This window comes from Prunus mume, linkage group LG8, assembly GCF_029339155.1.
Source record: "Prunus mume cultivar Tortuosa linkage group LG8, ASM2933915v1, whole genome shotgun sequence".
NCBI lineage: Eukaryota > Viridiplantae > Streptophyta > Magnoliopsida > Rosales > Rosaceae > Prunus > Prunus mume.
The window spans coordinates 21,208,484-21,221,791 of record NC_142705.1 but is presented as its reverse complement, the minus strand read 5'-3'; the positions used below and the strand labels follow the sequence as shown (position 1 = coordinate 21,221,791).

Below are 13,308 nucleotides of genomic sequence, written 5' to 3'. Positions count from 1 at the left end.
AAGGTGCTGACAGTTCAATCCAGCATAAACATATCCAATCCAGCCTAGTTCAGAGGCAACCACCCACGCAGAAATCGAAGTCCAACGTTATGTTGTCTTTTTCAAACTTGGCATTTCTCTTTTAAGTTTTGTAATAGGCAGTTCTGCTTAAACAGTTTTTCCTTTTTTTTTAATTCGCCGAACTACGTTTTGTACTGTGAAAAATTGTGAAGTCATCACCAGTCCGAGGCAAGAAAAAGAATTCACTTGGGAGATATTCATCTCCCAAATTCACAATTGCTTGTTCAAAATCAATAACTTGGAGCGCAAGTTACCTATTTTTTGGAAGTCTGCTAGTAGCACGCTCATATACGAAAGAAAGTTGATTTGTTAACCACAAATGGTTCTCAAGTTAATGGGGAACTTTACCCTACAATCACAGGATTAGATCAAAACGGGTGAACAAATATATAATCTGAATTTGAACTCCGAAGTTCCAGAATGAATTGTGCCAAATACAAAAAGAAGTGGAAAGAAAACTAATATCCATTTGGCACAATTCATTCTGGAACTTCGGAGTACAAAAAGAAGAGGAAAGAAAACTAATATCCATTTCAAAGAAGAAAGTATGATATTATTAATATATCAAACTAATTAATATCAACCGTTTGAACATGTCAATTATTCTGTTGCAGGTCATCTCTGCAAGAGAACCAATTCTATGTCAGTCTACGGCAACGATACAAGATAATGAAGCATAAAAACAGGTACACAGAAAGGATGGCGTTTCGCCAATCGCATTTCCAGTTGCACCTATTCTATTTATTTACAATCTACTACTCTACCGTCTTCATTTGGCAATAATGTACACTCACTTCATACTGGACTAAATATAAGCAACAAAGTCTGTTTTCAAATCTTTTTTTTCTTTCCCACAAAATATTAATTTCTCAGAACTTGCAGGAAGTAGTAGTTCCCAACCTCTGCTTCAAGCTCAGGGACTTTGTGCCCTCGAGTACCTCCGGCAAAAGCTTTTCGAAACTATCCAAGAACAGTTCCCATTCATCTCCACTCATGTCTCCAAAAGATATTGCCCCTGCTTCACAATTGTGGGTAGGTACTGAGAAACTCATGCTCTTCATCAAAACCCCGACCTTACGACTATCACTAGTACTTCCATCATCATCACTACCATTATTGCCTATCATAGTCTTTCTGTCATTATCGTCGTTATCATGATCGTTTTCCTCGAATAGTGGAGACAGAGATGCATCGGTCAACCCAGTAATTGATCCTGCAGATGAAAACCTTGACATAATGGGTGGCTTACTCATTCCAGAATGGCTCCCTAAGAGTTGAGGAAGGTCCAAATTCTCTTTCAAACTTTCTTCACTTTCGTTTTCAAGTTTAAACATTTCAACTTCTCCAATTTTTCCTTTCGTCTCATCTACTGTAGTAGGCATGGCAGCCTTAGCTTGCAAACAAAGATTCTCTAATGCACTCAGACTTTCTTCTCCAGCACAGAACCGCCGAGTCATCATTTCCCCTATATCAGCAAGACAAAGCCCAGCTGCAGCAGCCTGCTTCAAGAAGATGGTGCATAGCACAAGAACACGGATAGCAGCCTCCCGTAAATAAGGAATATGAGTTCTAAGAAGCTCTGCATCTTTGTAGGGGTCAAGATTGGATATGTACTCAATTTCAAACTCGGAAAAGGGAACCGAAGCTTGTGGCCAGTGCAACCATTCAAAATATGGATCATCAAGCCACTCAGGAAGGCAAAGACCATGGTCAATAGGCACAAGCTCAGCCACCCCAACTGCATAATTGTGCAGTTCGTATTTTTTAACAAGCATATTCCCTGCATGCCTGTCAAGATTTAAGAGTCTTACATCAAAAATTCCAATACGATGAACAGAAGCAACTGAGAAGCCTGAAGAACCTAACTCTCCTGCATCATAGTCATGATCCACGAAGCGCTGCAGAGAAGCAATCTTATAAGGTGTAGCTGAAATTCCGGCTGCATTGTTATTAATTTGGAATGCAACATGGGAAATTTTTACTAAAGCTGTGGGAGGAACACCAGCGAATCCACCGTGGTCAAGGAGATAAGCTGCCAATTCTCGAACTCCAGATTCACCAATCCGAACTGAACGTTTCAAACCCGGTTGGCCCAGCATCCGACCCCCAAAGCCTTTAGGGTTATTGAAAGCTAAAGGTTCTTCATCTATTGGCTTTGCCACAGCAATACTGTCACCATTTTGACTACATAAGTAGTAGGCACCCCCTAGTCCACTTGACACCGGCAAGAGATCAGCACCAGACGCCATAGCTATGGCGACCTCGACTACAAGAGCATGTACTCTAGGTATCCTACTGCCTCCAACAATTTCAATCCTTGGATTTGTGTCAAAATCTTCCTCCAATGCAGTGGTTAGGGATAGACAAGGGGTGGAGAAGCTTTTGTGAAAATTGGCATCACCAAATGCGTGTGTTAAGGAGTGGGCAAGTATGCTGTAATCGAGTTGAGTGTAGGACTGTAATCTGCATCTCTGGGATCGGCTGAATGGCCTGAATCCATGGTGTTGATCAACTGCTACAGCCATTTTGACAAATGTCATACAGGTAAGAATGGAAGGGAGTGCATGCCAGGGGCACCTTTTCTCAAAAGATCCCCTGAGAATTAGTCTTCCCTTGGGAGATTAAGCTGCATTTTTAACACAAACACACTTCACATCAGTTTCCAACAATCTCAATATAATATGCATTATGAAAAATCTTAGCAACCAAAACATAATATTGTTGGACACAAACTTAAACTTGGCCGTCAATTTCCATTCATCAAATGCATATCTGAATTACATTACAAATAAAATATAAAGCCGTGCTCAAATTCCTATTTCTACATGTAAAAGTGAAATATATATACAAAGGAAAATAACGAAAACAAAGATAATATCTCATTATCTTCAGAAAAGGCCCTGTCATGTAAAGGACCTTTCTATTCTAGTTAAGAAGAAAGAATTGTTCTCTGTTCGATAACGAAAAAGAGAGCATATCAGTGTTGAGTGCTGACCTACTGCTGGTATTTTACTTCAAGAAACTTTGAAGGAGAAGAGAGAAGAAGCAATCTGATTCATATTTCCTATGGGAACTTCAACAAACAGATACTCTTGGGTTTTAAAAAGCAGTTCAGTATATGAATATACACTACTGTATATGATTGCAGCCTTTCATAACTAAATCTGTCAGATGATATTCAAGCCATTGGTGCAGATCATTGCTTCATTAAATAGATAAATTACTGCTTGATAAAAGAAGTAGATAATAATCATTGTAATTTTTGGCCTAGCTATCATATAGTTGACGTGAAAGCACTGCGTCTTGGAACTATAATCAAGGGTGGATCTTCCTATATGAAAAAACCAACGGGTTTGCAACTTGAGTGTCAATATTTGTGGTGCAATTATAGAGACGATTAAGAGAAGGTAGATGGACTCATATCTTGCCTTGTATAAGGGTAAAATTGTCATTAAATTTTTCACTAAAATGTGAGCGGGAAAATGGGACATCGGGGTTAAAATAACCATACTCAAAAGTAATCATTACATGTAAGGGACTTGTAGCTTAAATGATTAAGAGCATCTATCCATGCACTCGAGGCTTCTACATTCAATTCCCCAATCCCCCAATCGTCTATAGAATAGAACTGAAATTGTTGAAATTGAAATAAAATGATGTCAAAAGAAGCATAAAAGTTTTGGAATGAAATGATTAAATGATGTATCTGACCAGAGAGTGGCATACAGGTGGCGAATATGATCATACGCTGGATTCAACTAACTAATCCCATAATTCGTGAATGACCAAAGACACACCCCAACTTCTCTCCATTTCGCATAAATCCATCACAACCTGCATATTTTCATCATTCATATCACTATCACCCAGAAATCAGGACAAGCAATGGAAAAGCAAATATTGTTTCTTGTTTGTTAAGGAATAAATTTTTTAATTCAAAATTTACTTATTAACAAAAAATAAAAAATAAGAGACTGGTGGTTCAAATGGTTACCATAACCCTAAAATCGCTTGTATCAAAAAACTAAAAACACCAACCTATTTTTCCCTCGCTCCTCCACATATAAATCGCCACGATAGTCTGGAACATAGAGCAAATGCAAGTCAGGGTTACAGGCGCAACAACATTTTACTATATGAATGTGAGTCAAATATGAGAAAATTAAAAACATGGGTTAACTACATAAAGCCCCCTAAACTATTAAGCATTTTTGAATTCCATACACAATTTGTTGGACATTTATAAACTCATACACAAACTCCCGGAAACCTACAAATTCCACCCACCGTTAGTAATTAAATAAATAAACAAATAAATAAAGGAGCATGAAATAAAGAAGCATACCCTGAACACTGGCAAGGCATTCAGGGAGACGAACAGAAGGGGGGAGCGTGAGAGACAAACAGTTTGTCACCCAATTGTGTTTAAAACCTGTGAAATGATGTCTTCTCCCACTCTTTTGGATATTAAATGGGAATGCTTTTAACTTTCAACCACCCCCAATCTGCAGCGCCCCAACCTTTGCTCCTTCTCTATTCGATTTTGATCCCCCTCCTCCCCTTCTCCCCTCCTTCCCTCTTTTTTTTTGTTTTAATTTTTTTTCCCTTTTTAATTTTCATCTTTCTTTTTTGGTGGTTGTTGGGTTTGGTTTCACCACGTCCCCTTATTTTTTGCTGCGACTCCTAAGGCGCGTTTTTCTATTTACAGACATGTTTTGTTTCTCTGTTTCTTTGTTTGTTCACTTTCTAGGAGCCAAATTGGTTAATCTTCATCTTGATATGGGTAATGCAACATAATAGTAAATAGTATTAACTAAAAAGAAAATGTCAAGTGTAAAAGAATAGTATAATTAATATAGCCAAACGAACCGAACCGAACCAAACTAGACTAAGTGCTATTTGGTTCTACTTTAGCTAAAATTAAACCTTTTCAATGTAAGAATCGAATCAAACCCTTCTGATTGGTTCAAACAGGCCCTTAAGTCATTTCATAAAAACAAGAATGAGACTGCACAACACGCGGTTCCTTAATTAGGTTCTATTAAGTACCTTCAAATTTCATAGAAGCATCATTCATCATCACAAAGACGAAAAGAAGAACCATAAGAAGTTCTTAGCCATAAACCATACTATATCAACTCCACTTATAACTTCACCACAAAATATTACAGTGCAAATGAAACATGCTATGGGAGACACTAAATTTTATTGCATTCATGTAGATCAGCAAATTTGGAGTTGTATGAGCAACTATATTGGTGTAATTACAAGGCAAATGGCACCAATGGTGTTATTATAGTGCAAAATTGTTTGTGTCATCACTGTTGGAGAATTAAACCAAACATGCATCATTATTGCATTCAAGAAGTTTCATTATGTTGAGTCTTTTCTTATTCTATGATTTAATGATTTCATGTATTAATGAATTGAATAAATTGTGAGTTTTATGAGTTAGTGGGTTGATGAAGAGTCTAAGATATAAGAGTGGGTTAATCAGTTATGATAAGAGAAGTCTTTATATAGGTCCTTTATCATTGTTATTTGTAGAGTGTGCTGAATTATATGAAAGAGCCTATTCTTCAAAGAAACTAGTGTCCATTTATTTTGTTTTATTTTCTCTTCCTCCTTCAAATTGGCATCAGAGCCTAGTTGAATGGCAAATGCAAATTCAAGCAACGGACACAATTTGGCTTCACTTATTCCTCGATTCAACAGTGACAACTATGATTATTGGAGAAAAATCCATGGAGTTGTGGAATATGGTTGAAGACGGCTTTGAGGAACCTGAAAATGAACTTGCACTCACTCAAGCACAAAGAAATGCATTGAAGGAAAATCGAAAGAAGGATAGTAAGGCCCTTTTCCACATCTATCAAACAATTGAGATGTCAGTATATGAGAGAATTTCCAAAGCTGAAAATGCAAAGGAAGCATGGGAAAAGATTCAGACTACCTATCAAGGCAAACAAAGTGTGAAGAAGGTTCGACTCCAAAATTTGAGGAGAGAATTTGAGAAGTTGGAGATGCAAGAAAGTAAAAGCATTGAAAAGTATTTCACAAAGGTTACAACAATTGTTAACCTAATGTCGTCAAATGGAGAGATTTTGGAAGATGCAAGAATTGTTGAAAAAGTCCTTCGTAGTTTACCACCGAAATTTGATTATGTTGTGGCTGCCATTGAAGAGTCAAATGACATTTCTGCTCCTTCCATAGAAGATTTGCAAGGAAAATTGGAGGCCCATGAAATCAAAATAAATTTGAGGAATCCTCCTCCTACACAATTGGATCAAGCTCTAAAGACTCAAATTACAACTATGGGAGGCAATCGAAATCAAGCTACTGGTTCTAGTCAAAGCTACGGTCACGGTCGTGGTCGCAGTCGAGGTGGTAGAGGCGGAAGAGGAAGAGGAAGAAATTCTAATTTTCAAAGTGGAAGAGGCTCATCAAACAATTCTAGTGATGGTGAGAAAAATTCCAGTTCTTCATCATCATATAGGGGAAGAGAAAATGGCTTTCAAAGAGGAAGAGGATGTGGTTATTTCAAGTGCTATTATTGTGACAAGCCTGGGCACATAATGAGAGAGTGTCGATTCAAGCAAGAAGATGAAAAACAAAATGGGGCGGTTTATGCATGAAAGCAAGGTTGGTGATGGAGAGTCCAATGAAACTTTATTGCTCGCATGTCATGGAGATAGTATGGATGATGTGTGGTATCTAGATAGCGGAGCTAGCAAGCATATGACTGGTAACAAAAACCTTTTTTCATCTCTCTCTGAAATTGATCATGGACAAGTAACAATTGGTAATGCTAGAGTCTATAAAATTAGGGGAGTAGGTGAAGTCTCTTTTTTAAATCCAAATCTGGAAAAATTGAGAAGATTGGCTGAAGTTTATTATGTTCCTGGTTTAAAGAGTAATATGCTAAGTATGGGTCACCTTTTGAAGAAAGGATTTGATATTAACTTGCATGACAACACTTGTTTTTTGTCAAAGAAAAATCAGATTGTTGCAAAGATAGGTGTTGCTGCAAATAATTTGTTTCCGCTCAGACTTCAAACAACAAATTTGTCTTGTTTTGTTGGTATTGAGAAGGGAATTTCCAAGCTTTGGCATGATAGATATGGGCATCTGAACTATTCAAGTCTGAAGTTGCTATCAAGTAAAGAGATGGTAGATGGGCTGCATCAAATTGATCATATAGATGATGTTTGTGAAGAATGCCAACTAGGCAAGCAGCCTAGGAATTCATTCCCCGCACAATCCTCATGGCAAGCAAAGAAGCCACTAGAACTTGTTCATTCTAATTTATGTAGTCCAATGTCAGTAACATCTCATGGAGGTAACAAGTATTTTATCTCATTTATTGATGATTTCTCAAGAAAAGTTTGGGTTTATTTCCTTAAAGAAAAATCTGACGCATTTCAAGCTTTCAAAGATTTCAAGGTTGAGGTTGAGAAATTTGTGGGTTTTCCAATTAAAACTTTGAGGACTGACCATGGAGGAGAATATCTCTCCAATGAGTTTGAAAAATATTGCAGAAATCATGGAATAATGCATCAGTTGACAACTCGTTACACACCACAACAAAATGGTGTGAGCGAAAGGAAAAACCGAACTATCATGGAGATGGTAAGAAGCATGCTGAAGAAGAAAAATTTGCAGAAAGAATTATGGGCTAAAGCCGTGGCATGTGCAATTTATTTGATTAATAGATCACCAACAAAAGCTTTGAATGATTGCACACCTCATGAGGCATGGTATGGAACGAAACCAAGTGTTCATCATTTGAGAATTTTTGGAAGTGTTGCTTATGCTCATGTTCCAGATGCAGTGAGGAATAAGGTTGATGACAAGTCAGAGAAATGCATTTTTATTGGATATAGTGAAAGAAGCAAGGCCTACAAGCTGTACAATCCAAAGACAAAGAAATTCTTGGTGAGTCGAGATGTTCGATTTGATGAATACTCTGATTTTTATGATCATGGTGCAACATCAACTCTTCAAGATGATAGTGATGATTATTGTCACTCCACCAATGACTCTTCCCAAAATTCTCCAAGACTAGCAACAAATGGCAGTGAAGGCCCTTCCCAAACTCCGATAAAGATGAGAAGTTTAGAAGAAATTTATGAATCTGCTCGGCATGTAGATTTGCCAAATGAAACTGTATATTTTGCTTTCTTTGCAGAGTAGACCCAATTTCTTTTGATGATGCATCCAAAGAAGAAAAATGGAAGAGAGCTATGGATGAAGAAATAAAAGCCATTAAAAAAAAAGATACATGGGTGCTCACAGATTTGCAAGAGCACAAGGATCCTATTGGTGTGAAATGGGTGTACAAAACAAAGATGAATCCAGATGGGTCCATAAATTAATACAAAGCGAGGCGAAGGGATATAAACAAAAAGAAGGAGAAGATTATACTGAGGTATTTGCTCCTATTTCTAGGCTTGACACCGTTCGTTTAATCATTTCTCTTGCAGTGCAAAATAATTGGAAGGTTTTTCAAATGGATGTGAAGTCTGCGTTTTTGAATGGTGTTCTTAATGAAGAAGTTTACTTGGAGCAACCACCTGGATATGTAAAGAAAGGAGAAGAGAAGAAAGTTTTCAAGTTGAGAAAGGCCTTATATGGTCTTAAGCAGTTACCTAGAGCTTGGTACAGCCGCATCAATTCATATTTTGAGAAGAATGGTTTACAGAAATGCCTGTATGAGCATACTCTCTATATTAAAAACAATTCACAAGGAAGCTTCATGATTGTAAGTCTTTACGTTGATGTTTTGATTTTTACCGGAAATAATCTTGATATGTTGAATGAGTTCAAGCTCTCCATGATGAGAGAATTTGAGATGATAGCTTTAGGAGAATTGTATCATTTTCTTGGTATAGAAGTTCACCAGTCCAAAAAAGGAATTTTCATTTCTCAAGAGAGTTATGCGAAGGAAGTTTTGAAGAAGTTTCGAATAGAGAATGCAAATCCAGTCTCAACTCCATGTGTTACAGGCTTAAAATTGAGCGAAGATGGTGAAGGAAAACTTGTGAACTCTACAATGTTTCGAAGTTTGGTTGGAAATCTGATGTATTTGACTGCCACAAGGCCATACATCATGTTTTCAGTAAGTTTGGTGAGCAGATTTATGGAAAAGCCATATTCCAATCATTGGGAGGCTGCAAAGAGAATTTTGCGATATGTCAAAGGGACCGTTGATTATGGTATTTTCTATGAAGTAAATATTCCTATTAATCTTGTTGGTTATACTGATAGTGACTTGGCAGGAAGTGTTGATGATTGCAAAAGTACTTCTGGTTACGTTTTTAATCTTGGAAGTGGTGCTTTTTCTTGGAGTTCTAAGAAGCAACCTATTGTGGCTCTCTCTACAACGGAAGCAGAATTTATTGCTGCTTCTTATGCAGGATGTCAAATTCTGTGGTTACAAGGAATTTTGGAAAGTCTTAAGCACGAGCAAAAAGGTCCCACAAGTTTGTTTTGTGATAATATGTCAGCAATTTCAGTTTCAAAAGATCCAGTTTTACATGGGCGAACGAAGCACATTCGTATTTGTTATGATTTTCTGAGGGAGCTTGTCAATGAAGGTGTTATTCATGTGGAGTATTGCAAGACAGATGAACAAATGGCTGATATGTTTACAAAACCTCTTGGTGGACAGATTTACAAAAGAGATGTTGCAAGATTGGGAGTTAGAAGAAAGTTTGGTTTACGGGAGGCATTGTTGGAGAATTAAACCAAACATGCATCATTATTGCATTCAAGAAGTTTCATTATGTTGAGTCTTTTCTTATTCTATGATTTAATGATTTCATGTATTAATGAATTGTATAAATTGTGAGTTTTATGAGTTAGTGGGTTGATGAAGAGTCTAAGATATAAGAGTGGATTAATCAGTTATGATAAGAGAAGTCTTTATATAGGTCCTTTATCATTGTTATTTGTAGAGCGTGCTGAATTATATGAAAGAGCCTATTCTTCAAAGAAACTAGTGTCCATTTATTTTGTTTTATTTTCTCTTCCTCCTTCAATCACAATGCATTAGCAATGTGTCATTCCAGTGCAATAATAATATTGTGTCATTACAATGTAGTGATAGTGTCTGTAATGAATTAGAATAGGGACAATGAAGTTGCAATGGAAGCAATTCTACTGCACTGTACTCATAGTAGGATTCATTTTTGAAACAATTGTGCGATGATACTCGAGAACACGCGGAGGAGAGAAGAAAAAAAACATAAAAATTATTTTTATCTAAAATTAAAAAATGAATTTAAGTTGGGTTAATTTTTTTACTTTTTTATATATTACTCCACTTGAAAAAGTAAAAGATAAATATTTACTTGACAAAGTAGCAAATACAGAAAAGTAATAAGTTATGATCAGTACCTTGGTATTCAACTTGAATCCAACTTTTTAAACTCAAAAATAAAATTTAAGTCCAAAACAAAGAAAACATGTTTGGTGGCCATATTTTAAAAACTCAAACTCAAGAACAACTAAAAACCACCCCAATTATTAAAAACGAAAAAAATTTGTTTTTTCAGTTTTTTTTCTAACAACCCACAAGTTCTCAAATTTTTAAAATTTGAAAATAATTTTCAAGTTGAATACCAAACAAGTTTTGAAATATTAAAAATAGATTTAAGAACTCGTTGTTTTTAAGAAAAATCAAAGTTTTTGAGTTCCCTATTTGAATAGGATACCAAACGCCCCCTAAGACTTAATCATGTGTTTGTATCATCAAATTATCTAACATTAATAGTAGTTGTTTGAATTTAAGCAGATAAAGGAACAAAATTTGAATTTTTCCACAAAAAAAATATAACAAATATGCAAGAAAAAAAATATGAAAGTTGGCATACTTTGACAGATTTATTCGCTCCACTCATCCCCTTTTGCCATGGTAAAAGAGGATAAGCTCCAAAAACAACTCCCATAAAGGAAAAGTTATCATCACAAGAAGTGGGCCCACGAAACTGGGCAAGCCCAAGGGCAAGACTTGCATGGACTGCTGATGTCAATGTGACTTCAGCGGCCAATTTAAATAACAACAAATTTAAAAAAAAAAATCTATAAATACCTAGCCATGTTTTTCACTTCCCACACCAAATCCATACAAATTATTCTCCTCATATCTCATGTAAATAGTGGTTGCCCTTGGGTTGCTGTGGTAATGGGTGTGAATGCATCAAACAATTGCTAGGACAAATACTATTCACATGAATAGTTTTTGCCCTTACTTGCCCTTACCATGGCACAATAGGGTGGAAGTGCTCTTAGTCTTACGTGTAGTTACGAGTTTGTTTTATTTTCTACAAGTTGATTCTTGACATATTTCTTATTAGCACTATAAATTGTCCAGGTAACTAAACTAATTAACTAATTTTTTAAAAGCAAAAACCTAAAGCCTGAAAAGGAAAATAAGTACTAAAAACTGCGATAAACGGAAATGCAATGTAGTTTATGAAAAAAAAAAATATGCTTAAAAAATGTGAAAAGAAACCAAAAGCCAAAGCCATGATCAAAGTACTAAAAGTTTGTTCAAAACACATTTAAGTAGGTCAGTAGTTGTAACATTCTAGTAGACTTGCAAAAATTATTCTGAAATCGAATTATGAAACAAAAAAACTGAACTACAATTTCTGGTCAAAAATTGCAGTGCAATTTATGAAACAAAATCTGCTCAAATGTGAAAACAAGCAATGAATGGCAGTTAAAAATGAATATCCAATGATGAAACAATTGTATAATTTTCATTGACTTCAAAAAAGAATCATAATATCCAATTAGATGTTGTGTAGCCAATTAAAAGCAACTAAAAACTGCAATGCAGAAATTGACTATACATTCATTAAACCATATCTAACATAAGCAATTGTCAACTGAGAAGGAATGTTCATATTACCGCCTTGCAAGTCTTCCTGTTGTGCCCAGCAACACTGCGCCGACTGCATTTTAATGGCCTTGTACCTTCACCAAAAGCTTTGATCCTCTTCGTTGGTGGTCTTCTGATTGGCCTCTTTATAATTGGTGGAAGCACAAGTCCAGCAACTGAACTGTTGCTGCCCAAGCCTTTCCCAATATCTGGAATAGGAAAAATAGGACTCTCATAGGCTTTTCGAAAGAAGTCAGACCTGTAGTAACACTCAATGTAATCATAAATTGAATCTTTCTTTGCTAGAATTGCAACCATGACATGCGTGTGGTAACCAAATTAAATCAAAACCCTAGGTCAAATAATTCATTCCATTTGGGGATTATTTGACCTAATTGGGAATCAATCAACCTAATTGGGAGTTACTCAATTTAATTGGGGATTACCCAATTAAATTGAACGTTACCTAATTGGGTTGAGAATTGATTTGATTAATTACCACGATTCCTAATTAAATGAGAAGTTACCTAATTGAATTATGATTTGATTTGATACCTACCACTATTAGGGATTTGATTTGCCATAATAAATCAAATCCTTAATTAATCAAATCAACTCCAAAAATGGGAGGAATAATTCCCTTCCATCTACGGAATTATTCCTCTGAAACCCTAGCCTCCAAGACCACTATAAAAGCATAGCCACACACAAGGGTTGAGGTACGTCTGAAATCCCTATTGAAACTCTGCAGAAAATTCCTCTCAATTGAACTAATTTAGGCATCGGAGGGCCTTTGGCCAACACCCCCCGGGTGTGGTCCTCTTATTGGTTCTATTTTGTAGGGAGAAGGAGGCGGCGAAGAAGAAAGGGGAATATTTCCATCGAATATTCCCGTGGGGAAATTTGTACACACAAATTGGTGTTTTCATTAAGAGCATGAGTTATACTCAACGCGTGCTTAAGGAATCCGTTCCTCTTATTTTCCAATCCACCGAAGCCTTCCAAACAACCATGGTTGGAAGCAAGAAGACGAGAGGCAAAGTCGCCGCGATGACTAAATCCACGACAGCCCAAAGCCACTCCACCCACGATCCTGCGATCGACATGGTGGCACCACCACCTCTCACCACCGCATCGGCCGCCGCCGCCGCCGAACATGGTGGAACCTCCCATCAAGGTGGGCTCGTTACCACCACCGACTTAGGCCTAGTCTTGGAGCAACTTCAAGCGTTCCCTCCATTACCTCCACGCTCGACGCATGCTCCCGCATACACCTCCAATGAAACCCTAGCCCGTGTGCAATTGGGCTGGATGCACTTCTCTCCACCCGATCCACGAAGTCAAGCAGACCTCAGTCTGAG

General features: G+C 36.9%; 1 protein-coding gene across 6 annotated transcripts; it reads right to left on the bottom strand.

Annotated features, from left to right (window-relative positions):
- Nucleotides 1-591: 591 nt before the first annotated feature.
- On the bottom strand, nucleotides 592-4,688 carry LOC103342250 (phosphatidylinositol 4-kinase gamma 8). Of its 6 annotated transcripts, none has more exons than XM_016796735.2 (5): nucleotides 4,406-4,687; nucleotides 4,099-4,141; nucleotides 3,772-3,894; nucleotides 3,589-3,688; nucleotides 592-2,686 (listed from the first exon to the last, which is right to left on the bottom strand). In XM_016796735.2, the coding sequence occupies exon 5, from the start codon at nucleotides 2,598-2,600 to the stop codon at nucleotides 930-932; it is 1,671 nt and encodes a 556-aa protein (XP_016652221.2). In that variant the 5' UTR covers nucleotides 2,601-2,686; nucleotides 3,589-3,688; nucleotides 3,772-3,894; nucleotides 4,099-4,141; nucleotides 4,406-4,687; the 3' UTR covers nucleotides 592-929. The 6 variants fall into 6 exon arrangements, with proteins under 6 accessions (XP_016652221.2, XP_016652222.2, XP_088898341.1 ...); XM_016796736.2 differs by having other exon boundaries at nucleotides 3,787-3,894; XM_089042215.1 differs by lacking the exon at nucleotides 3,589-3,688 and having other exon boundaries at nucleotides 4,055-4,141; nucleotides 4,406-4,688.
- Nucleotides 4,689-13,308: the final 8,620 nt, after the last annotated feature.